The sequence below is a fragment of the Mycosarcoma maydis genome, chromosome 8 (genome assembly GCF_000328475.2).
Source record: "Mycosarcoma maydis chromosome 8, whole genome shotgun sequence".
NCBI classification, from domain to species: domain Eukaryota; kingdom Fungi; phylum Basidiomycota; class Ustilaginomycetes; order Ustilaginales; genus Mycosarcoma; species Mycosarcoma maydis.
The window spans coordinates 621,362-643,846 of NC_026485.1; the positions used below are offsets into that span (position 1 = coordinate 621,362).

At 52.6% G+C, this 22,485-nt stretch overlaps 10 protein-coding genes and 1 non-coding gene across 11 annotated transcripts; 7 read left to right on the forward strand and 4 right to left on the reverse strand.

Moving 5' to 3' along the window:
- Positions 1–1,873: 1,873 nt before the first annotated feature.
- UMAG_03325 (putative general amino acid permease) lies at positions 1,874–3,583 on the forward strand (the record flags this gene model as incomplete). Its single annotated transcript, XM_011391422.1, has 1 exon — positions 1,874–3,583. The coding sequence occupies one exon, from the start codon at positions 1,874–1,876 to the stop codon at positions 3,581–3,583; it is 1,710 nt and encodes a 569-aa protein (XP_011389724.1).
- Positions 3,584–3,952: 369 nt separating this feature from the next.
- Positions 3,953–7,504, reverse strand: UMAG_10653 (uncharacterized protein; the record flags this gene model as incomplete). Its single annotated transcript, XM_011391502.1, has 1 exon — positions 3,953–7,504. One exon carries the CDS (start codon positions 7,502–7,504, stop codon positions 3,953–3,955), a length of 3,552 nt encoding a protein of 1,183 aa, XP_011389804.1.
- Positions 7,505–8,360: 856 nt separating this feature from the next.
- Positions 8,361–8,467, forward strand: UMAG_16059. Its single transcript has 2 exons — positions 8,361–8,397; positions 8,423–8,467. It is a non-coding gene; the product is annotated as a tRNA-Ser (tRNA).
- A 211-nt stretch (positions 8,468–8,678) lies between these two features.
- UMAG_03327 (uncharacterized protein) lies at positions 8,679–9,492 on the forward strand (the record flags this gene model as incomplete). Its single annotated transcript, XM_011391423.1, has 3 exons — positions 8,679–9,048; positions 9,091–9,106; positions 9,312–9,492. 3 exons carry the CDS (start codon positions 8,679–8,681, stop codon positions 9,490–9,492), a joined length of 567 nt encoding a protein of 188 aa, XP_011389725.1.
- A 1,186-nt stretch (positions 9,493–10,678) lies between these two features.
- On the forward strand, positions 10,679–11,076 carry UMAG_10654 (uncharacterized protein; the record flags this gene model as incomplete). The annotated part of the gene is made up of 3 exons (XM_011391503.1): positions 10,679–10,710; positions 10,807–10,939; positions 11,044–11,076. The coding sequence occupies 3 exons, from the start codon at positions 10,679–10,681 to the stop codon at positions 11,074–11,076; spliced, it is 198 nt and encodes a 65-aa protein (XP_011389805.1).
- Positions 11,077–11,979: 903 nt separating this feature from the next.
- Positions 11,980–13,446, reverse strand: UMAG_10655 (putative DExD/H-box ATP-dependent RNA helicase DHH1; the record flags this gene model as incomplete). Its single annotated transcript, XM_011391504.1, has 1 exon — positions 11,980–13,446. The coding sequence occupies one exon, from the start codon at positions 13,444–13,446 to the stop codon at positions 11,980–11,982; it is 1,467 nt and encodes a 488-aa protein (XP_011389806.1).
- Positions 13,447–14,630: 1,184 nt separating this feature from the next.
- On the forward strand, positions 14,631–15,329 carry UMAG_03330 (uncharacterized protein; the record flags this gene model as incomplete). The annotated part of the gene is made up of 1 exon (XM_011391424.1): positions 14,631–15,329. One exon carries the CDS (start codon positions 14,631–14,633, stop codon positions 15,327–15,329), a length of 699 nt encoding a protein of 232 aa, XP_011389726.1.
- Positions 15,330–15,512: 183 nt separating this feature from the next.
- Positions 15,513–17,240, reverse strand: UMAG_03331 (RNA polymerase specificity factor; the record flags this gene model as incomplete). Its single annotated transcript, XM_011391425.1, has 1 exon — positions 15,513–17,240. The coding sequence occupies one exon, from the start codon at positions 17,238–17,240 to the stop codon at positions 15,513–15,515; it is 1,728 nt and encodes a 575-aa protein (XP_011389727.1).
- Positions 17,241–17,553: 313 nt separating this feature from the next.
- UMAG_03332 (uncharacterized protein) lies at positions 17,554–18,657 on the forward strand (the record flags this gene model as incomplete). Its single annotated transcript, XM_011391426.1, has 1 exon — positions 17,554–18,657. One exon carries the CDS (start codon positions 17,554–17,556, stop codon positions 18,655–18,657), a length of 1,104 nt encoding a protein of 367 aa, XP_011389728.1.
- A 119-nt stretch (positions 18,658–18,776) lies between these two features.
- UMAG_03333 (uncharacterized protein) lies at positions 18,777–19,689 on the reverse strand (the record flags this gene model as incomplete). The annotated part of the gene is made up of 2 exons (XM_011391427.1): positions 18,777–19,529; positions 19,609–19,689. 2 exons carry the CDS (start codon positions 19,687–19,689, stop codon positions 18,777–18,779), a joined length of 834 nt encoding a protein of 277 aa, XP_011389729.1.
- A 481-nt stretch (positions 19,690–20,170) lies between these two features.
- UMAG_10656 (DNA primase subunit PRI1) lies at positions 20,171–21,649 on the forward strand (the record flags this gene model as incomplete). Its single annotated transcript, XM_011391505.1, has 1 exon — positions 20,171–21,649. One exon carries the CDS (start codon positions 20,171–20,173, stop codon positions 21,647–21,649), a length of 1,479 nt encoding a protein of 492 aa, XP_011389807.1.
- Positions 21,650–22,485: the final 836 nt, after the last annotated feature.

Below are 22,485 nucleotides of genomic sequence, written 5' to 3' on the forward strand. Positions count from 1 at the left end.
ACACACACACACGTTTGGCCGTTACTCGCTACGTTCTTTCTTTGCGCATTCATCTTGCACTTGTATCATCTCAGCAATTTCGGTAATTTTCTGCAAACGCAATCCACATCGCAGTCCTCGTCATGATCTCGTAAAGACTTACTACTGAGGAAAATAGGTGCAGATAATGGGACGTTGTCGGGAGTACCAGTCTGCTTCTTTATAAACAGATATACTTAAATTGACAACATGGAGGAAGAGAAGTAAGGTGCATCTAGGTACAGGTGCGATTGAAATAGATCGGGAACATTGCCGTAGTTGCGAGCATTATTTATTCGGATCCGATCAAGCCAGGTCTGCTTATCTGACCCTTATTATGTTCCAGCCTGTTAGACCGGCCTGTCTGCTCTCCAGCACCTTGTTCCGTCGGAGCGCATCTTTCAGCAACTACCGCTTGATTTTCAGTTGTGGCGTAAAACTCAACCGTAAGATGATGACATTCTTTACGACTATGAAAGGAGTCGTGAGTGTGTGAATCGTAAATCGTGAATGTGGAGCTGACTTGCGTGATTTGAGTGATATTCAGTGAACAAACGAGATCGGGTTGAGAGAAGCCCGATACATTTGCGGTTGACGTCGCGTGGTCAAGGATCGGCGCTGAGTTAGGTTAGTTTTTATTAAGAGGGGAAACAGATTAACCGCGGCGGCACCAAAGTTTTTGTCTTTGTTCTAGGGGCGGGAAGCGAAAATTACAGAAGGGAGGGTTTGGATTCACGCTCCATGATTCACAATTCACGATTTCTGTCTCTGCTGAGCAAGTTTTCAAGCTCGGTTGAGGCTTTTGACAGGGACGATAATCACAAGTGACGCTCTATGGTGCGTTTCGTGTTTCAGTCGGTCTTGCCGGTTGTCGGTTATCAGTCGAATCTGATCTACAGCAAAGCGGCGACGTCGCGCGTCGCCCACTTCGTTCGGTCACGCCATTCACGATTCGATGCAAGCAAACCGCACTTGGACATGATGGTAAGCGAGGAGCAGAATTAGCTTTCATCGAATCAGGAACATCCCAACAACAGGACCGTCGTGGACATGCTTCCGAGTCTCGGTAGGGCCACAACCAAGAAGCAATAGTTTTTTCTCGCTCTTGTACCGAACCGCAGGACAGTCACCACTACAAGAGTGGCGCCATCACCTTCGTGTAACGTGGTTCGGATCGGCGTCCGAACTTGCCTGGTTCGCCAGGCCAAAGAAAAAATCAAAAATTGGAAAGAAAAAAATAACAATAATAAAATCACGAATCACGAATGATGATTGAAAGAGAGAGAGGTGCCAGGGCTCACACATCCAACAACGCCTTGTGGCTCGTTCACGTTGGGTTCGTCCTATTGGGCGGAAATGTCGTGATTGCTTGCATCAACGAACACAACGAAAGCGCATGCGTGATGGTGGATCGCCCATGAATGCCCTCTCTAAATGCACAGATACTGTACATGATTCGACCCTGTAAGAATAAGTCTTGCTTTCATGCACCAAATGGCGCCATGGTTCACCAACCTCTTTTCTTTTTTTTTTTTTTCCCTTCCTTCTCTCTCGCTCGCCTTTCCCGACGAATCAAGGGATATGTGACATTGGCGTGGAGGGAGTCGGAGCTCCCGTGTGGTTTCATACTCTTGTCGCTACGACAGTCTCGCCCCAGCGCAAGTCTCATTCGGCCACACTTGCATGCTACTGGAGAGCCCAGGATTGCGCACTACCCGAATCGAGATATAACCAAGCGTATTCTTCGCGGCCAAGCTTACTACTACCACCTATCCCGACCTCCTTCTACTCTTTTCTCTGAAATTCTGCGCGGATCTGTCAGACAATTGTTCTGTCAGGAGGAGAGCTTTTCATCATGTCCTCCCCCAAGCAGTCGTTCGAGAACGAGGGCATCGCCACTGTGTCCAAGACCTACCCTGTTGCAGCTCCCGATACCGACGCCGATGCATCCAAGACCACTTCGGTCCACGAGGGCAATGACGCCAAGTCTCGCAGCAATGCTTCACCGTTTGAAGTGCCTGTCGGTCAGGCTGGTGTCGGGGCTGTCTCGCGAAAGCTCAGCTCGCGCCACATCCAGATGATCGGTATCGGTGGTGGGATCGGCACTGGTCTGTTTGTCGGTTCCGGTATCGCGCTTGCCAACGCCGGTCCCGTCGGAGTTCTGCTCGCCTACATCATCACGGGTATGACCATCTTTGGTGTCATGGAGGGTCTCGCCGAAATGTCGTCGTACCTCCCTGTCAGTGGATCTTTCATGCATTTTGCAAGCCGCTTCGTTGATCCCTCGCTCGGTATGGCGCTTGGATGGAATTACTGGTGGTGCTACGCCATCGGTTGGGCGTCGGAACTCTCGGCTGCATCTGCCGTCATTGGCTACTGGAACGCCGATATCAACATCGCCGCTTGGATCTCGATCATGATGGTCGTCGGTGCCCTGCTCAACTTTGCCGGTGTCAACATCTACGGCGAGTCGGAAGTGGTCACCTCCACCATCAAGCTGCTCGCCTTCATCATGCTGATCATCTTTGGTCTCGTCATCGACCTCGGCGGCGGACCCAAGCACGATCGACTCGGTTTCAGGTACTGGAAGGACCCTGGTGCTTTCAACCAGTATAATGGCATTCAAGGTGCCGAAGGCAGATTCCTTGGCTTCTTCAGTTCCTTCTTAAATGCTGCCTTTACCTACGTGGGTACCGAAACGGTGGTTCTTGCTGCAGGAGAGGCCAAGAATCCCACGACTCAGATCCCAAAGGCTGCTAAGCGAGTTCTCTACCGCATCCTATTCTTCTATATCCTCGGCATTGCCATCATGGGCCTGATTGTGCCATACAACGACCCCGGTCTCAAGAGCGAGGGCTCGTACACGGGAGCTTCCCCTTGGATCGTGGCCATGAACAATGCTGGCGTACGCGTTCTTCCCCACATATTTAACGCGGTTGTGCTGATTTCAGCTTTTTCAGCAGGTTCTTCGTACGTCTACGTTGCGAGCCGAACGCTGTATGCGCTGTCACTGGACCGACAAGCGCCCGCTGTGTTTAACCGGGTTGATCGCCGAGGTATCCCGTATGTCGCCGTGCTCCTCTCTTGGCTCGTCGGTGCGCTTTCCTACCTGGGCATCTCTTCGGGAGGAGGAACCGTCTTCTCCTGGCTCTCTGCGCTCTCGGCTGTGGCTGGCCTGTTCGCGTGGGCTACGTGCTGTTACTCGTACCTTCGATTCCGCAAAGCGCACGCTTTGCAAGGCTATGATCGCTCAGAGCTCCCGTACCGCGCGCGCTTGCAACCGTACGCGAGTTGGTTTAGCATTATCGTGTGCGCAATAGTGATTCTTTTCTCTGGCTGGAGCGTTTTTCTGACCGGGAACTTCAGCGCCAGCGGGTTCCTGTCGAGCTATCTCGGCATCCCGGTCTTCTTCGTCCCCTGGATCGGCTGGAAGCTTTGGCACAAGACAAAGCTCGTCAAACTCACTGAGGTCGACCTCGACTCCGGCAGATTGAGCAGAGACGACGAACCTCCAGAGAAGATTCCTACCACTGTCTGGGGCAAATTCATCGCTTGGCTCTTCTAGTTTTCGTGTTTTCACCGTCAACACGCTCTTGCAGCTCGCCGAGTCCATCCACCATTCTTCCTATACGATTCTCGCGCTCGCGCTCGCGCCCGCTCTCGCTCGGAGAAACATGCCGCCAGCTTTCCCGCGACTAGTTGCTTCAAAAAGAACTCGTCGGACCCATTCAAAATACGGTCGGTGACCAACGTTGCCACCATTACCGCCGTCTCGACTTCTGCTTCTGTATTGCTTCTGTATTAATATCACGTTTGCTCAACGACATATTATGGTTGTTCATATATCACGTTTGCTCAATGACACATTATGGTTCTTCATGAAGTCTTGTGAGTCGTGCGTTGTCCTTGGAGCTGATGATTATACGAACGGATATCAGTCGTGATATGCTGCGGTGTGTGCTGCTGAACGGACGCCAGAACGCGTACCTGTGGGAGGAGCGCCTTTGCGCGTAGCGGATCTATGAATATACACGCCCTCGTCCTCGCCATCGTCTGCATCGTGCGTGTCAATGCCGTTGCGTATATGCTGACGCGCGGGAGCTACAGCGTAGGCGCCACTCAACGCCTCACCGAGAGCAGCCGAAGAGCTGCTACCCTGTGGACCCGAGACGCCGTCTGACCAAACGCCTAGATCGGGATCTCGATCATCGCTCGGCGCGTCGCGGTCGCGGTCGCGGTCGATACTGGTGCCATCGTTTCTCGAATCCGCTGTTGGTGGTCGCTGCGCCGAACAAGTCGTCCGTGATGTTGCGCGCGTCATGAGCGAAGACTTGCGTTTGCGTAACGACAAAATCAGCGGTTCGGCTTTGCTGAGCGCGCGAGTGCGAATTAACCTTGTCGCTGAAGCTGCATCGTTGGACAACCCAAGTCGAGGCGCACCCAACGCGCTCGTTGTAGCACTAGCCACCCCCGTCGCTGACTCCAAATCATCCGCTTCAGTCACATCTGGCCCGCCTTGCTCCATCCTCTGCTTCGGAATAGGCAACCATAGCTCCGGTAGAATCCCCGTGATCGCAGGATGCCCGTATCGCCTGCGTCCCGTGTTGAGCACTCCTGGGTAATATCCGGCTCCTGGTGGCTCCCGATAGTCCGTCTTGGTATCACGTTGCGCCACAAACAGCGTCTCGTCCTCTTCATCCGGACTGTACCGAGCTAGCGCTAGCTTGGTAAACGCCGGATCGATCTTGTGGCTCGGATCGAGCGACAGCAGTTGCTTGCTTCGACTGCTACTCGGTGTCACAGTCCCTGATCGACCTCCATTCCCACCGACAGCATTAGCAGCAGACGTATCCGTACTCACCACACCCTGCCCCACTCCCACTTCAGCTCGCACCACTCCAGGAGGTCCGTTTTGCGCCAACTCGGCAAGTCGAGGATCCACCTCTCTCTCCTTCAACACTTCCACCACACTGCTCAAGTTGACGTGCTCCGTCAACGGTCCGAACGTCGTCTCCAAATGACCGTTGAACCAAAATGTAAACACAATCAACGGCAACAGTCCCGTACTCATCCACAATTCCTTCCTAACGCTGAACAGCGAAAATTGGAAAATGTGGAAGAGTACCAGCGCCCAGATGCATCGAGATGCCGAAATCGGCCATGCCTGCCCCTGCGACTCGTACGGCTTGTAGAAGACGTAGAGCAACTTGTACTTGTTGACCACATACGCGATGCCAAAGTAGACCGTGCCGAAGATCACGATCAGCGGCGAGACGATCGAGTAGAGGATGCACAGCGTAAAGATCAGCAGAGCTTGTGGGTAGACGTTGCCCATAGCAAGAGTAGGCGGTGCGTTGAGTTCGGCAAACTCACGCGGTGTGCGCGTAAGAAACACCCGGTAAAAAGCGCGCAGGATCAGCGTGGGCAGTTGCAACAACTGCAGAGGTTGAAGCGCGATGCCTTGCAAGATGACGTACGAGAGCGAAAAGAAGCGTGCTTTGGGCAACGACGCTGCGAGCTTGTCGATCACTCGCATCGGATTCTCGGCGAGCTCCTGTAGAACTCCCCAGGCCGTGGTAGCGATCAAAAAGATAAATACCACTGAAACCATGAGGAAAAGATAGTACTTTTTCAGCAGACTGTATTCGACCAAACTTCTCGCTTTCAGGCCCTGCAGGTACGAAGAGTACTCCAATACGAGCGGTAGTAAGGCGTTGAAACCGATCACAACGAGCGATGGCAAATTGTTCTGCACCAACGCTCGCAGCCTCTGGTCCGTATCGAGAAGCCTGTCCAGCCAAGGCGCGTACTTTTTGATGGCACCGGGTGAGACAAAGCTGGCAAGAAAGACGAGTGGTGGAATGTAAAACACGAGCACAGCCACCATGAAGATCGAGACGAGCACTTGGCGCACCCTGCGGTCATTGTTCGAGAGATCAATGTTGGACCAGATGATGTCTCTAGGTTCCTGAGCCATCGAGGTTGCACAGTAAGCGGGCATCGGGTAGTGGACCGTCTGCGATGCAATCTGAGCACTGGCAGCGCTCTGAAAAGTGACGAATCCAACGTTGCCACCAGGAAAGCGGCCCGTCTTTCGTCGACGTCGTACCGCACGATCGACAGCGTGAAACTGGCGAGTCAGCTCGTCGATTGCGTCGACCTTTTCGCTGAACGGATTCCACCACTGCTTACGCATGGTAGGACGTGGGTGGTGAGTGCGAATGGTGTCTGCTCCCGTGAAGACGGTGTTGGATGCATTGCCGCCTAGCAGATGGCTGTGTTCATGATCGTCTCTCGGTCTCGCCTGCGAGCGATCACCATCATCAACACTGATCCTAACCAGGTCATCGGAGTCATGGGAAGACAGCAGATCGTCGTGGTTGGCACCTGCAGCAAGAAGCATGATTTTTTCAGGGTCGTAGCCATCAGCATCGGTTGGATTGCCGAGCCAGCGCACCCAAATTTTCTCGAGCTGTTGGAGCGCATTAGATCGCAACTTGAGCAATCTCGAGAGACCTTCGGTATTGCGAACCACGGCGGTAGACTCGACGGGCATGTCCATGTTCTCGAAATATTCTGCAAGCGCCTTTTCGTCGCGCAGATGAGCGGGAAGGTCGCGAATCTCGACCGTGCGCGCAGGAATGGATTCCACAATCTCGAGGATATAGAGCTGACGCGAGCGGACGAAGCGCTGGTAGTTGATCCAAATGGCGCGCATGGCAAGAATGGTGAAGAGATAGGTGGAGAGGAGATGAGTTGCGTGGTAGAGCTGTGCCTGTGCAGGCTTGGCTGGGAGCGGCAACTGAGGCAGTGGCTCCTCTGGGGCCTCGTGCTTGTTCTTGAGCGAGTTAAAGATGAGCTGTGTCCAGACTCCGGTGACGGTGTCTCGAGCGCTGAACGGATCGGTGGCGTTGTCTCTATCCTCTGCCGGGCTTACACCGTCCAACACACCGTTCTGCCAGTAGTTGACGGGCATAAGCACGAGGATGCTCCAACAGCTGAGGCTGAAAAAGAGCCAGAAGCCCATTTTTAGGAAGCTGAGCAGGATCGCAGCGTCCATGCCGACTGTCTGCAAGATGCGCATCTCTTCAGTTTTGAGTGTCGGCATGATCCACCCAAAATAACCAACATCGTGACCGTCGTCGAGCGGAGAGAAGCCCTTTAGCTTGGTGCGTGGTGCAAAGAGGGCGGCATTGCGGCGGCGCACAAAGACAAAGATAAAGAAGGAAGCGAGGCCGATAAAGATGGATAGCGATAGCTGCTGCGAAAACCATGGGCCTTCGAACGCTCGTTGATTAGGGAGGGGAATGGCAGGATTGTCGTCTGAGCCATTGTTGCCGCCGCCTGCGTGAGGATTGCCATGATTCCAGTCGATAGTGTCGTTGATGACGGCTGCTGCAGCTGTTGACGTCGCTGTAGCTGCTGCTGCCACAGCTGAGCGGGTATATGTGTAGAGGTCAAAGGGCATCTGTTCGACGTCGATCATCTTGGCGGATGGGTACCGTTGCACCGTCGATTCTGGTGCAGAGACTGTGCAGATGTTGAGTAGAAGGCGCTCTAGCACCAAAGCTTCAAATGACAGCCATGTGAATGAAAACGTGAACGGGAAAGAAGCTCGAAGCAACGTGGTTCGGCGATGATGATGGTGAGAATCACAATCGTGAATCGTGAAATGTACAGCAGGACCGTGGACAACAACAACTCTTCGCCAGAATCACGAATTGTGAATAAATCGAACCTCTCACCTCCACACGCACGCAGCCAAGCACGAAGCCATACATCACAGCATAACTAGTTAACTTCCTTAGTTACGTTAAGTTAGTTAAGTGAACGTAACGTGAAACTACAGTTACTTGACTGTGATGCACACACTCGTCACTGCCGCTTGCTTCTCGTAGCAAGCACAAAGAATTTGATTGGGATTCGTGAATTCTGGACCATCAGTCACGAGTCGTGAATAGTAACGGTAAGTAACAATTGCCTTTGCTTCACGTCGACCAGCATGCTCGATAAAGAGATCGATGCAATTCATACTCAGCCTGTACAAACTCATTGGAGCGACTCGTGCGACCAGAATGTGAATGTACTCGAACGCCGCAATCAATCGCGAAGCGACTCGTGTGACCAGAATGTGAATGTGCTCGAGCGCCGCAATCAATCATGGATCGCGAATCGCGAATGCTTCCATGGATGTTGTACGCCGTCAGGCCAAATTGCAACTCCGATGCATCTTTTCCATCCAGAGCCATTCACGATTCCTAATTCAAATGTCAGTGATGAAGTCACTATACAACTGGTTCGACAAATTATATACTTCTGTTGATAACCAACTTCCATCTAAGGACGCTTTGGTGGAGTGGTTAACACGTATCCCTGCTATTAAGCATTTCGTTTATCGAAGGGAAGGATATCCTCTTTGAGGGCGTGAGTTCGAATCTCACAGGCGTCGAATTTTTGGCGGGGGATTGACGGTGACGACGTCAATTTTTTGCCGACGACGTCAAGGAGCCCGACATACGATTGCCGACGATGAGGGGTACCCCTCAACCCTTTTTGGGCGAGGATCGACTGAGCCGTTGTGGAGTTGCGATTTCGAGAAGTTGGGGTGTCCCCTCTCGCGAGGAAAAACGTCGTCTCGGCCTCTGGAGGTGGCGACAGCGATGTTGATCAGGCCTGTCCTGTCCATTGGCCTGCGCCGCCTTGTGCTGGTCGCCACTTCGAAAGAAACAACGAGATCGATTCGAAAGAACCACGACCGACCTTGGGACCGAAGCTGCAAGGGCGAAGAAGATTCATTGCAAAATTGTGCTGTAGTCGAACCCTCGCCAACCCTCCCCGCGCTGCGGTCCCAAACCCTTCCGACCCCTTCGAGTTCAGGACGGCCTTGCGACCACCATGGACCTTCCCAACCCAAGAAGAACGAGCTGGTTAGCTATTCAGACCACCGAGACAGCTTCGACCCAAGACCCAACCAAGAGGTACCGGCGTGGCGACATGCGACGGAGAAAGCTGGATTACTCGAGCTGTCTGGTATGCAAATCACGTCGAGACAGCAACGTTGGTGACCTCCAGAACGAGGAAAGCGATGGTATGTTTTGGGGTGTCGATATTGATACCCCCTCACGCCTGATGTACGGTATATATACTTCCCACCTCGTCGCCATCTGGCTGGGCCACGTACTGCCCACATGCCTGGGGAACGACTTCCAGGCATCACGCCTGAGTCCCCAGTGACTCAGCTCAACGACTTCCAGGCACTTCGTCTGGGGAGCTTGGACCTCCTACCACCATAGTAAAAACACGCAAGCCCCCTGTGACTCAGCTCGGCTCAGCTCAGCCTTGCGCCTTTCGTCTCTGGTGTATGATTGGCACTCGGACGAATTGACAGGCTCACAATACGATGGACTACGCAAAGCATCAACAAACGGGTCCTCGCACGTCGAGGAGCCCGACGTTGCTACCTGCGATGTCTAGCTCCAGGCTGAACTCATCTGGACCAACAGGACAACCCAGCACACTACTGTACCCTTTCCTTTGAGGAGTTCAAAGCACGCATCCAGTACAACATCCAGTACAACAAACATCGGCTACCTAGCTTCGAATCAAGACCATCTCACGTTCTCAAATGGGGTTGCAAAATGTACACCCCTTCTCGACCCGTTGCTCTTCAGCATTCCTGCCCGGTACCTTGACCAGTGGCGACCCTTGCTGCACCGCTCGCGAACTAGAAGAGCAGAATCCACTCGACAAACCCACGAACAACCTTAGGACGGAAGCTGCAAGCGCGAAGATCTTCTATTTTCTATTCACGATTACGCAGTTTGCTGTACTTGAACATTCGCCACCTCCTCCCATGCACAGTCCTACACCAGCCATCGTCCCATGCGTGACGCCCCTTGAGCATCTAGGAGAGACGTACCAACTTTACTTCCAGTCGTGGTGAGAGAGGCTCGACGCCAACAGAAATCGTCTGAATCGACGATTCACGATGGCGGGGCTGCGACTGTGGGGCTATGTTGCAGTCACAGTGCTGTACAGTATTTTGTGTGCGCTTTTTCGTGCTTCCTTTTAAACGGTATATTTGTGATTTAGATCAACTCTGGATTTCCAATAAATTAAGTTACTCTGACTGAAACTCACGATTCGTGAGAGCCAACAAGCAACTTTCCGACCCAGACCGATCAACATTCACGATTCACGATTCACTCACGACTATTCTCATTCACGATTGAATGGCTATGAATGTTCATACTTGGCCCGCGAAGCTGGCTCAGACCTACGCTTCTCAGATACACACACTCGCTATGTGGATTGCTAATCTATCTCGACATTGGATGCAAAGCAGGGGAGTGTGCGAGGGACACCCATTGCAGAGAGATGCACGATGGGTTTTTAGGGTATGTTATACCGCCAAACACATTCGTGATTCTGACGAGTCGTGAGCGTGGAGTGGAGGCACAGGCGTGAGGACAAACTCGAAACTCAACCTCACAGCCGTCCACCATTACGGTCATCGTCGACTTGCAACCTGCTTTCGATTGCTGTTGATGTGGGCAGTAAGCTGTGCTCTCAGTTAGCTGTGATACACACTCCTGTGGCAGTTGTCTGCAAGACTCGACGCTGTTGTGCGCAGTGCATCGACGCTGTCTCGTGCGGCAAGATGAAGGCCTACAAAGGTATGCTCTTGACCTGGTAAGTGCCTTCTGCTTCCAACAGCATCTCGCGCGTCTCAGCCAAAGCACTGAAACATGTCTTGATTCCACCTTGTTGCATTCTATAACACGACAGCGATGCAGCAGTGAAGCAGCTCATCCTATCATTGGACGAACGCAATCGGTTCATCATCATGGACCTCGATGAAACGCATCTGCTCATCTCCCCGGATCGCATCGACTGGCTACGAGCTGAACTTGAAGTAGAGGTAAGCCCCGATTCACCCGTACCGACACTTTCTTTCCAACATTCACCTTGCATGTTCAAAAGCTGATCAAGCGCAATCGTTCTTGAATCCTTGATGCGAAACAGCTCGAGAAGAATACGTATACGCTCGAACCATAGCATTCTGCCAATCAACCTCAACAGACGCCTTTCAACACAAAGCTACATCTACAAGTCTGCAGCTGCAAGTCAATCTCGCTCTACAGGCAACACCCGTGCCTATCATGCATCGCCGCAACTCCACAGCCCCAATTAGATCTCACCACATCTACCTATATACCCACATCTTCGCACACCAAAACGGCAACTTCATCCAAACTTAGCATGTCACAACACACCTCAGCACCACATATAGCACGGTCACATGAGCAAGAGGAGGAGTTAGATGATGGATGATGAGAGTGATGGATGATGAGAGTGATGATGGATGATGAGAGTGATGATGGATGATGAGGGTGATGATGGATGATGAGAGTGATGGATGATGAGAGTGATGATGGATGATGAGAGTGATGGATGATGAGAGTGATGGATGATGAGAGTGATGGATGATGATGATGGATGATAAGAGTGAAGAGAGTGATGCGTGTAGGACGTGCGAGGGCGGTTCAGGCTATGTGATAGTGGATGGCGTTAAAGTAGGGTACGGAAGACGGGGTACGGAAGGCGTTCGATCTGGAGAGGGAGTGTTGTGTGCAGATCGATGACGGAGGACAAAGTGAGACATGGCAGGGTGAAGTGGAACTTGCGGCTAGCTCAAGCTGATGCTGTGTACCGTGCAGGCAACAGCAAAAGCGGGCGAGCACTGCGGAGAAAGAGCAAGCGATGAGAGGCAAAAGGACATACAGCTCGTGACGCTCGTCTATGAATGGCAAATGCCAAGAAAGTCGACTTCTGCGACTCACTAGGACGCTGATCCACGAACCGAAGTGAAGCGGGCGCTCAAGTAGGATACAGAAAGCCGAGGCGACGATCTAGCGTGTTGCGCTGTGCTAGATCGGGTCAATGGATAGACGACATTGACTATTGCGCAGGTACACCACCGTGCGGCCCGCCCCGCCCTCCTCCTCCTCCACCCCGACCACCGCCGCCTCCACTCCGGTGCCTGTGCGGGACGGTGTTAGTAAAGTTTTGATTCAGCGGAATAGCAGCCGCATGCATGGCCTGCTGACCTGGCGGAATCACTGGCCTTCCCTCCTGCTTGTTGCCATTCTGGTTGTTGCCCTCAGCCTCCTGAATGAGCGAAGGCGCAACATACAACCTCTTGTCAATGTTGCTGGGAATGGGCTGGATCTCGGTACCCAGCTCCTGCTCGATGCGGTAGAGATTGAATCGATCTTCGTACGTGATGAGGTTGATGGCGAGACCGAGGTGGCCGAAACGGCCGGAACGACCGATTCGGTGAAGATAGGTTTCGGCGTTCTTGGGGAAATCAAAGTTGATAACCACGTTGACGGCCTGGATGTCGATACCTCGGGTAAGCAAGTCGGAGCAGACCAGGTTACGGCAGGCACCGTTGCGGAAATCGTGGAAGACTCTGTTTCGGTGCGCTTGGAGCATCTTTGCGTGCGAGTAGAAGCAGCTATAGCCAAGCTCGGTGATCTTCTTGGCTAGCAATTCGACACGGTTGGTCGAGTTGCAAAAGATAATCGACTGGTTGATCTGGAGCTTGGAGAAGAGAGTGTTCAGACAATGCACTTTCTGTCTTTCTTCGACAAAGGCATAGTACTGTGTAACACCGCGCAGCGTGAGCTCGTCCATGAGGTTGATCTCGTAGGGCTTGACCATGTTGCGGTCCTTGAAATCCTTGACGATGAGTGGGAACGTGGCCGAGAAGAGCATGACTTGCCTCTCCTTGGGGAGAAAGCTGAGCAGCTGCTCCATGACTGGGGTGAATTCGGGTGACAGGAGCTTATCGGCTTCATCCATGACGAAAGTGGTACATTGACTGAGATCGGCGACGCCCTTGCCGGCCAGGTCGAGGATTCGACCGGGAGTACCAACAAGCAGGTGAACCGTCTGTCCGAGACGGAGAATATCGTCGCGAAGCGTGGTACCTCCGGTGGTGACCATGACTTCGACGCCGAGGTGCTTTCCGAGCGTCTTTGCGACTTGACTTGTTTGGAGAGCAAGCTCACGGGTGGGCACCAGAAGGACGGCCTGAATTTTGTTCTTCTTGGTGTTGAGCTTTTCGAGCGAAGGGATGACATAGGCAGCTGTCTTGCCCGTACCGTTCTTGGCACGCGCCAGGATATCGCGACCGGTGAGTGCGATCGGGATGGCCTCTTCTTGGATGGGGGAGGGGCGCTCGAAACCGGCTTCAAAGATGCCCATAAGGAGTTCACGTTTGAGAAAGTAATCTTCGAACTCGTTGCCTTTTGTGTTGAGCACATCTTCGGTCTGAGGACGCTCATCTTTGGAAAGCCTTGAGGTAATCTGCTGCTTCCAAGCGGCTTCGGACTGGCCTGGCGCTGGTCCTGATGCTGACATTGCCGTGCAGTGCGAGATGTTGGTTGGTAGCGGGGATACAATTTGGAAGATTAGGGCGTGGAAAAAAAAGTATAAGAACAGGGTCTCTTTCAGAGACGTTGTCGAAAGATGGCGTTTTGCGTGGGTCGGGTCGAAGCCTTATGAGGGGGATAAAAGGCCCAGTAACAGGGTAATGCAAGGCTGGAAAGGCTTGGGTAAGCGCCGATGGCAGTAATCGACGAGAGGAGCGAGAGAGCCTGACGTGCACAGATATTTGTCGGCAGCGTAGGCAAATCTGAGACTAGCAAGTCAGAAAGAAGAAAGCGAAACTGTGCTAACGACCTTGCGAGAGAAGATGTGCAAGAGAAGATGTGCAAGAGACGAGCCGATTGCCGAGGGTGATAAGTGATGTTTGAGCGCAGAGGTGTTGCTCCGATCAGAGTTGTGGCAGTCCCTTTGAAAGATGGGCTGGTACACTTAGTTCGCTTCAATGAAGTTGACGATGCGGCAGAAGCAGGTGTGACGAGGGTGGCTGAGAATGAGGGCGATGTTCGGAGGCGCAGCTTATAAAGTGATCGTATTGTAGATGTAGATGATTGAAAGTGCTTGCGATAGCTGCGTGCGATGAGGTGGTGGAGCGTTGGATGAGGGTGATGATGGAAGAGTCACAGTCACGAGTCACATTCGTGATTCGGGATTGGCGTGAGTGTGATTCACGATTCGTGATTCGTGATTGGCGATGGGCAACACAGCGCGACGCATCGACCCTTTTTGGTTTGAAATTTGTGATTGGGCTGGCCCGATCTGACTCGTGACTGCCCAACTCGTCACTCTGTGACTGCTGTTCTGTGCCTGTCTTTTTCAAAGAGTCGTGCGTTGGGCTCGTTTCCCATTTCATGATTTTCCAGCTAAGTTAACATAACTCGTGACTTAGTTGGGAGCGCTACGACTGACGACTCGACTCTGCGATCAGAACTTCCATAGAAGCACACTTATCACGGCCGAGACGTGAACCTGCTTTCTTCTCGCCGTTGCGTAGTCACGATTCACGATTCTGAGGAGTCGATTCCACAAATCACGAATCTTGACATGTTGCATACTGGATCGCCTCAAACAGGTTGACAGATGGACAGCTTGTCACAACCCCGTCTTCCTCGTCATCCTACCCATTACTAACACCGGCCTTTGCTCATTGCATTGTCATCATGCCGGTCGCAATCGCTGCTGCTAGATACGCCGCTCTCTCTGCAGGCGCGTCTTCGTCTCGTTCAGCAATCATGCTGTCATCGAGCCACCGCGCCCTGTCCACCTCTTCCAAGGTTGCGAGCAGCAGCAGCAGCAGCAACAGAGGCACTTTCAGTCCTACATCTCCAATCCTGTTCTCGGCCAGCTCGTCATCATCTTCATCATCTTCGCCTTCATCCAGCCGAGAGTTGTCCCACCTCAGCTGGGACAAGTATCTGCAACTGCGCAGATCTCGTCGCCTTGCCGGCATGGTCACCACCATACCCACCACCCTTTTAGCAGGCGCTGCTGCCGGCTCGTACTTCCTCACGCTTGAACTCGACCCCACAAATGCCATTGCTGGACTCGATCCGGTCTACATCAACGCCGGTCTCACACTCGCCTGTACTGGCTTGGGCTGGCTCATCGGTCCCACAGTAGGCAATTCAATTTGGGGTCTGCTTCATCGCAGCGACGCCAAGCAGATCGCACAGAAGGATCACGACTTCTACGAACATATCAAGCGAAACAGGGTGGATCCTACTCGTCAGTCGGTACAGAACCCAGTGCCAGATTACTACGGTGAAAAGATTGGCAGCATCAAGCAGTACAGACAGTGGTTGCGGGATCAAGCTGCGTTCCGAAGAAAGGCTGCTCATGGTCTTGAGCAAGACGCATGAGATCGCACGTAAGACCAACAACGATGTAGCTCTACCAGCAGAACAGCAATCACGAATGTATTTCAGTAGCTTCGGTAATGGTTTGAGAAATTCTGCATCCACATTCTGCGATTCACGATTCTCGCCCTGATGGTATCGACAATGGACCATGTATGTCTATTACGAAGTGCCATATGGAATCGTCTAATTGCGGCGCTTGTTATCCGGCTTGATTCTGCCCTCTTCAAACAAGTGCCTCGGACGGAAAGGCCACTTTTCAAACATTCGTGCTAAACAAGCCCATTGAACATTGGTCAGATCGCTGACAACCTCTTCCGGCAGAATCACCTCGTCCTCCCTAATGAGGCCCTTTTCCACTTGTTGTGGGCTGGTCATCTTGAGAACATTTTGACCGCCGGGAGCGACGTGCGTCAAAGCAGCAGCGACAGGTTTGGTGCGCAAAATGAAAAGATTGCGCGCGATAAACTCGAATGCTTCGATTTCCATGGGCTTCACCAGCGGCATGGCTTTGGGTGTCACTGTCATCATGGCCATTCCTGTGCGCGTGAGGCCGGTGGATGGATTGCTGTTGGGGATGATCGATGAGCCGGCTACCGTGACGCGTGGACCGACACTCATGGTGGGAGGGAAAAAGTGATGCGTGTGAGGCGACAGATCGTCTGCGTAGCGATGCACTTGGACATCGGCGAGACATTGCACCGTAGTACCCAGCTTTCCTCGAAACATCCTGTCGCCCGCTTCAGCGACACAACGCTTTGCTAAAGATTCGCCACAGACAAAGCCGAGCTGAATACGTCCGTGTCGAAAGAGCCAGCTTCGAGTGGCGATGGCCGTGACGATTTGTGCAAACAGCTGCTCACCGTAGACCGTATTGGGCAGCTGAGTGAAAAAAATCACAGGCGAGAGCTTCTGCCAGCTCGCATCCGAGTGAGCACCAGTGACAAACTCGTTGGTTGTAAAGTCAACCGTCCTTCCATCCGAAGTCAAGACGCGGTTATTGAGATGTGCCAGCTTTCCCGAAGATACGAGGTGACTGTACGTATCCCACAAATAAGCTGATTCTGTCAACGTATCAAGCCTTGCACCTGCACCAGGTTGCTTTTCATCCAACTTTTCTTTGAGCAGCTCGATCCGTTTCAGGTAGCACGGCGTGGCTTCCAATGCAATCACTTTTTCCACTTGAGGCATCTTGAGCAATTCGCTAGCAAACAAGCCCGGACCAGAATATCCTTCAACGACAGTCACCTTCTCCCCATTACGCTCCGGGGCTGTGATGCCGAGATGCGAGATAATGTCCTGAATGGTGGAGCGATTGCTCACAAAGTACCGATAGCTCGTCAGATGTTGTTTAGAGATCGGAAACTCCTCCTTCCATTCGTTGCGGGGTGGTAGATGATCGTACGTCATGTGCAATAATAGCTCCTCCATCGTTTCTGCGCTTAGTGGTTGTTCGGCCGCACCTTCTTCCGATACGGGGAGGCGAACGCTTCGGCTTTTTTGATTCACTTGGCCTTCCGGAATCAGATCCTTAGAGGAAGCTTTTCCAGCACGCTGCTCTGGATTTTCTTCAGCTTGTGCGACAGTTGTACCACTGAGAGCTCTCCTCGTCCTCCGATGACTGCGAATGGGTACACCAAACGCCGCTTTGGCCAATTTTGCTGCCTCAATTTCTTCTCTTGTCCGGCGTTTGCGTTTCGGCTTCTTGTCTTCGATCTCAACACTCCCTTGTACGGATGATGAGGATGAAGATGTCGCGGAGGAGACCGTGGTCGATCCGAAAGTCCTCGACGACAACGCGACTTGATACGAAGGGAGAGCTGCACGCCTCGAGGTTGCTGTAACGACCGCATTTCGCAATCTCACGGTAAGATGAGCTAGCGAGAAGTGTGTCGATCTCGCTATTGACTTCATGCTGGCGAAACGCTGCTTGAACGATGAGAGCTGTACAGAAAGAGAGGAGATGGTAGCTTTCCCTTTGAAATGTCCATCAAATCGTGGGGACTTACGACTTGAAAGCAGACCGCGTTTTGGTTGGAAATTTCTTGCTTTTGCTCCACACCAAAAAAAAAAAAGCGCTAAAAATCTCGGAAGACGGAATGGGTAGCATAGCTGCAGCTTGAACCCTTTATACCTCGAGACTCAGCTTTTAACCTTTGCCTCACCGGTATCGTCGGACACGACGTAAACCTCTGAGCTTTCTTCTCAACATCCCATCATCGCCTTTATGTCGTCCAAAATCGATGATATGGACGACGCGTTCCGCGTCCTCTCGCTTCCTATTACAGCGACCGAGGCCGAAATCAAAAAGGCGTACCGCAAACTCTCACTCCGCTACCATCCGGACAAAGCTGGCAAAGATGTTGACCCGGTCAAAGCGGCAGCTCGCTTTCACGAGATAAATCTGGCCTATGAGACGCTCATGGATCCTGCTGCACGAGCGCGTGCTGTGCAGAGGAACGCTCAAGAAGCTGCCAAACAAGAACGACAAGAACAGTATCAAGGAAGGCGACGACAGATGGCTGACGAGCTCGAGCGCAACGAGCAGCAAGCTACGCAGAAGCGCCAGGATGCTGATAAGCAAGCGAGAGAACGCATAGCTAAGATTGCCAAGCTGCAGGCAGAGTCACGCGAATTGATCAAACGCAAGCAGCTAGAGATGGAGGACATAGCGAATCAGACGCAACAAGCTCTCGCCGACAAGAAAAGGAAGGAGGAAGAGCGATTGAAAGCGGCGAGAGAACCGGAGCTGCATCCGCTTGATAAGACAGTGAGAATCCAGTTCCCATCTTCACAGCTGGCTCAACTCACAGGCATTGCAGATGCCACCAAGGCTCCAGAGGATCCGCTAACAACGCCTTTGGCAAGGACTCTGTCAAACCAATTCGGAGAGCTGGATCACTTGCAATTCCAACTACCGTCACCGGGAAAGAAGTTGAAGAGAGAACTGATGGCTCTGGCAACTTTCAAAGAGCTACCTAGTGCATGGCAAGCGGTGGTGACGGGAGGCGAGATGCGATGCACCGGATTGCTCGAGGAGTGCTTCATCGGCTGGGCTCAGTACAGCAGGAATAGCAAAACAAAGGACAAGATCTATGTCGAGCCCAAGAGGGTTGTTTGGTACAGAGAACACGGAATCTTGCAACCGCGCGATATTGGTCGTATTCGACCCACTGTCATGCAAGTCGAGGACACGAGCACGGAGCAACGCCCAACAGAGTCTCCATCGTCATCATCTGTCTATTCGAAAGCATACGAAGCTCGTACTTTACAAAGACTCAGAGATGCAATACAGCAGCCGTCTCTGGCTCAAGCTCAAGCTGCTCAATAAAACTCTGACTGCTTGACCATGTATCACTAAATTTCAAATACCCAAAGATGTCAAGCCAGATCATTCAACCCCCTCTTGATTAGATCGGAATGTGATTAGATCGGAATTGCTGTGCGGGATCACCGACGTTTGAGCGCAGCAAATCGTGCTTCTAGCGAATCGTACTCTTCCTTGTCCGTCTTTTTGCGTGGTGGCGCCGAATCCTGCAGTCTTGGCTTGTCTTGTGTGTCGCCTGCTGCTCCATCCGCCTTTGCAGCTTTCGTTGTCGTTGTCGCTGTCGCTGTCGCTGTCGCTTTGCTGGTCTCTTTCTCCGTCTTCAATTTATCTCCATTATCGTTTGTCACCTTTTCCTGATCCAAGTCTGCCTGCTCCTCTGCTTCGTTTGCTTCCTCGACCTCCTTGACCTTTGTTTCAGGCAAGAGAGGCGATGAAAATGGCACATCGTACGCCTTGCAGATCTCAAGTATATACAGATCTACCAGCTTGGCATCCGGTGTCTCGACAATTAACTTGCTCATCACGCGTTCTGGCACGCATCCATCCTTGTTATCCATGACGTCTTGAGCGAACTCTCTGCCGAACTTTGCCATGAGCATCTCGCGTAGTACATGCAGCTCTTTCAGCTCGGTACGCGGTGCAGCGTGGATGATGGCGCAAAGTGCTGGCAATATGGTGACATCCGGTTCGCGCGTGAATAGATCGAGCAGGGCGAAGCGTGCGAGCAGCGTTTCAGCGTAGAGCTCCATGAGTTCGAGCAGTTCGAGATGGATGTCTTCTGAGATGATGCCTTCTGTTTTGATACGCGCAGTTTCGAGTTTCCCCTTTTCGATGAGGACAGAGATGTCCCGCCTTGCTTGCTTGGCCATGGCTTCCTGTAGAGCAGAACAGGATTCGTCAGTGTCACATATTGAGGGCAAAGTATGTGCCAATCAAGCATTGCAAGAGACCGACCTTTTTCTCTTGGAGCATCTTACACCGTTGAATGGTGAGCTTGAGCTGCACTTTCGTGCGAGCTCCATTGTAGGGAACCATCGCGTGGTAGAAGTGTTGAAGCTGATGTCGACGACACAGGAGGAGGGTGATAGGGAAGAAGCTGGAGAAGAACCCGGCATGGATCTGGAGGCTGAAGGATTTCGGCTGTGGGCCAAAGCGTCGCCGGGCAATTGGCCGAGCGTCTCTCGTTTTATGTTTCAGGCACGAGGTCACAGCCGTGAGCGTCTATGGGTATATATCAAGAGTGTTAGAGCATCATGTTCCCGATTCCAACTTACATCTGCAGATCGATGCGATAGACGCGTCCCTTTGGTGCGACGCCACTTTACTCGTTGGACGAGCGCCAGAAGCGTAACAAACGCGACTGCGAGTAACACAAACGTGAAACTCTCGAGTCGACTTTGCGCGATACTCAGCTGTCGTGCTCGACTTTGACCACTGTTCGCTGCTCGACCATCTTGGATCAGAACTTCTACTTTCATTCTTAGCGGACTGTTGACAGACTGGAAATTCTCGAAAGATGGCTTCTGCTGCTGTCATGCCACCTTCCTCGGCGCTGCCGGCCGCACGCCCTCCACCGCCTGACATGGACTTGGACGATGACCTTCCGGACAACGCCTTCACCTCGATTGACGAGCGAGCAATTGAAATTCGTGACTCGTCGGACCCCATGTCGATGCTCAGCTTCTACCGAAGACTCTTTCCATGGAAGCAGCTCTTCTCCTGGCTGAACCACGATTTGGCCCACATGGCTGCCACCAAATGTTTCACCCATCGCGAGTTTGCGTTCACACTCCAGAATGAAGCTTACCTGCGCTACAACTCCTTCTCCTCGGCTGACGAGCTCAAGAAGGAAGTGTGCCGTCTCAACCCGGCGCGTTTTGAGATCGGTCCCGTCTACACCGCCAAGCCCAAGGATCGCAAGACTGTCCAAAAGGCATCCTTCAAGCCGGTGCAGCGCGAATTGGTGTTCGATATCGACATGACCGACTACGACGAGGTGCGAACCTGTTGTTCGGGAAAGGGAATCTGCAAGCGTTGTTGGGCATTCATTGCTGTGGCGGTGCAAGTGCTCGACGAGGCGCTGAGGCAAGACTTTGGTTTCAAGCATCTGCTCTGGGTCTACTCGGGTCGACGTGGCATTCACTGCTGGATCTCGGACAAGGAGGCATTTCAACTTGCCGACGATGCACGAAAGGCGATCGTCGGCTGGCTTGAGGTGATCAAGGGTGGTGCCAATCAGGTCAAGAAGGTTGATGCTGGCTGGATGGGAGGCGCTGGAGGAAGGAGTCTGCACCCGAGCTTGCGACGTGCCATCGGAGGAGAGGGTAACGAGAGTGGACCTTTGAAACTTGCGTTTGTCGACACGGTGCTCAAGGACCAAGATTGCTTCCGCTCGCCTGAAAAGTGGAACATTTTGCTACAATTGCTTCCATCTTCGGAAGTCGAGGCAATCGCAAAGCTTCGCTCCAAGTGGGAACGCTCTCCCAATCGATCCAGTCTGGAAAAATGGCAGGACGTCATGGAATGTGCGCAAAGAGCAGGCGAGTACAAGAGCGAACGTATTTGGCGTCCTTGTCTCGAAGACATCATTCTGCAGTACACGTATCCACGTATCGATGCAGAAGTATCCAAGCACCTGAATCACTTGCTCAAGTCGCCCTTTGTCGTGCACCCGGCCACCGGCAGGGTGTGCGTACCGCTCGAGCCATCCAAGGTGTTTGATTTCGACCCTGAAAACGGTTGTCCCACAGTAGCACAGCTGCTCCGAGAGTTGAACGCATACGAGGTCACGCACAAGCAGGCATCGCAAGCCGTCAAGAGCAACTACAAGAACGAAGCCCATCCGGCAGCAGCTGCTGACAATGTCAAGCAAGACTGGGAAAAGACGAGCTTGCGACCCTATGTGCAGCGCTTTGAAAAGCACTGCAATGCAATCGCCAAAGAGACGCGTGCGCTGAGAAGAGCGCAACAGGAACAGAATGCTACCGACTTCTAGGTGGCGCACACTCGACGTCGGTCGGTCCTTTCAAAGATGGGCCGTTGCCCGTCTTTTATACCCTGCCATCCCAACACAACTCACGCTGGCGTCTCAATTTGTATCATTCTTCAATGTCGCTTTTCGTCGAATGCATCCGCTTGTTTGTGAAGGGCAGAGAGGTGTCGAGGTTCGACGAGGCTATGATTGAAGATGCAGGATCAAAGTGCAATCGTAAATGGCAATGCGGGACGCAGGTAGAAAAATGAGTTCAGAGATCAACACACACTCACCACTTTCACGATTCACGTCTTTGAACATGAACAGCCGCAAAACGTGCAACACGAAAGAAGCGCGTTCAGTTTCAGCATTTCATCCACACTCGTGACTCTATTCGAGAAGTCTCTTTACCTCGTCATCTGCTCTCCTTTCATCTGACCACCTAACGCCAAACACATCAACACGCCTCATCGTGCCCAGTCCCTTGATCGCGGCGGCATGCGTTGAACACCTGCAAAAGACACACGAGGCGTTGTCCCCAATCTGGCCCTCTAGGAGAAACACATGCCGTTCGTTTCTGTTTCCGCACGGCCTTCATACCTTACGTCACCCTCCTTGGACTCTGTAGTAGCCTTCATACCTTACGTCACCCTCCTTGGACTCTGTAGTACGCCTCGTACCATCTAGTACCAGGGACCCATACGTTATCGCTAGTCACGCTTCGCGGCCAACCTTTCCTGCTCACGCACCACCTCCACATCCTTCAAGCAGTCAGCTGGATCACGCGCTGCTTCGGCGCGAAACTTTCGACGAAACAATCGGGTCAGTAGGGGCGCAGCATCTCTTCGGACTTTGAC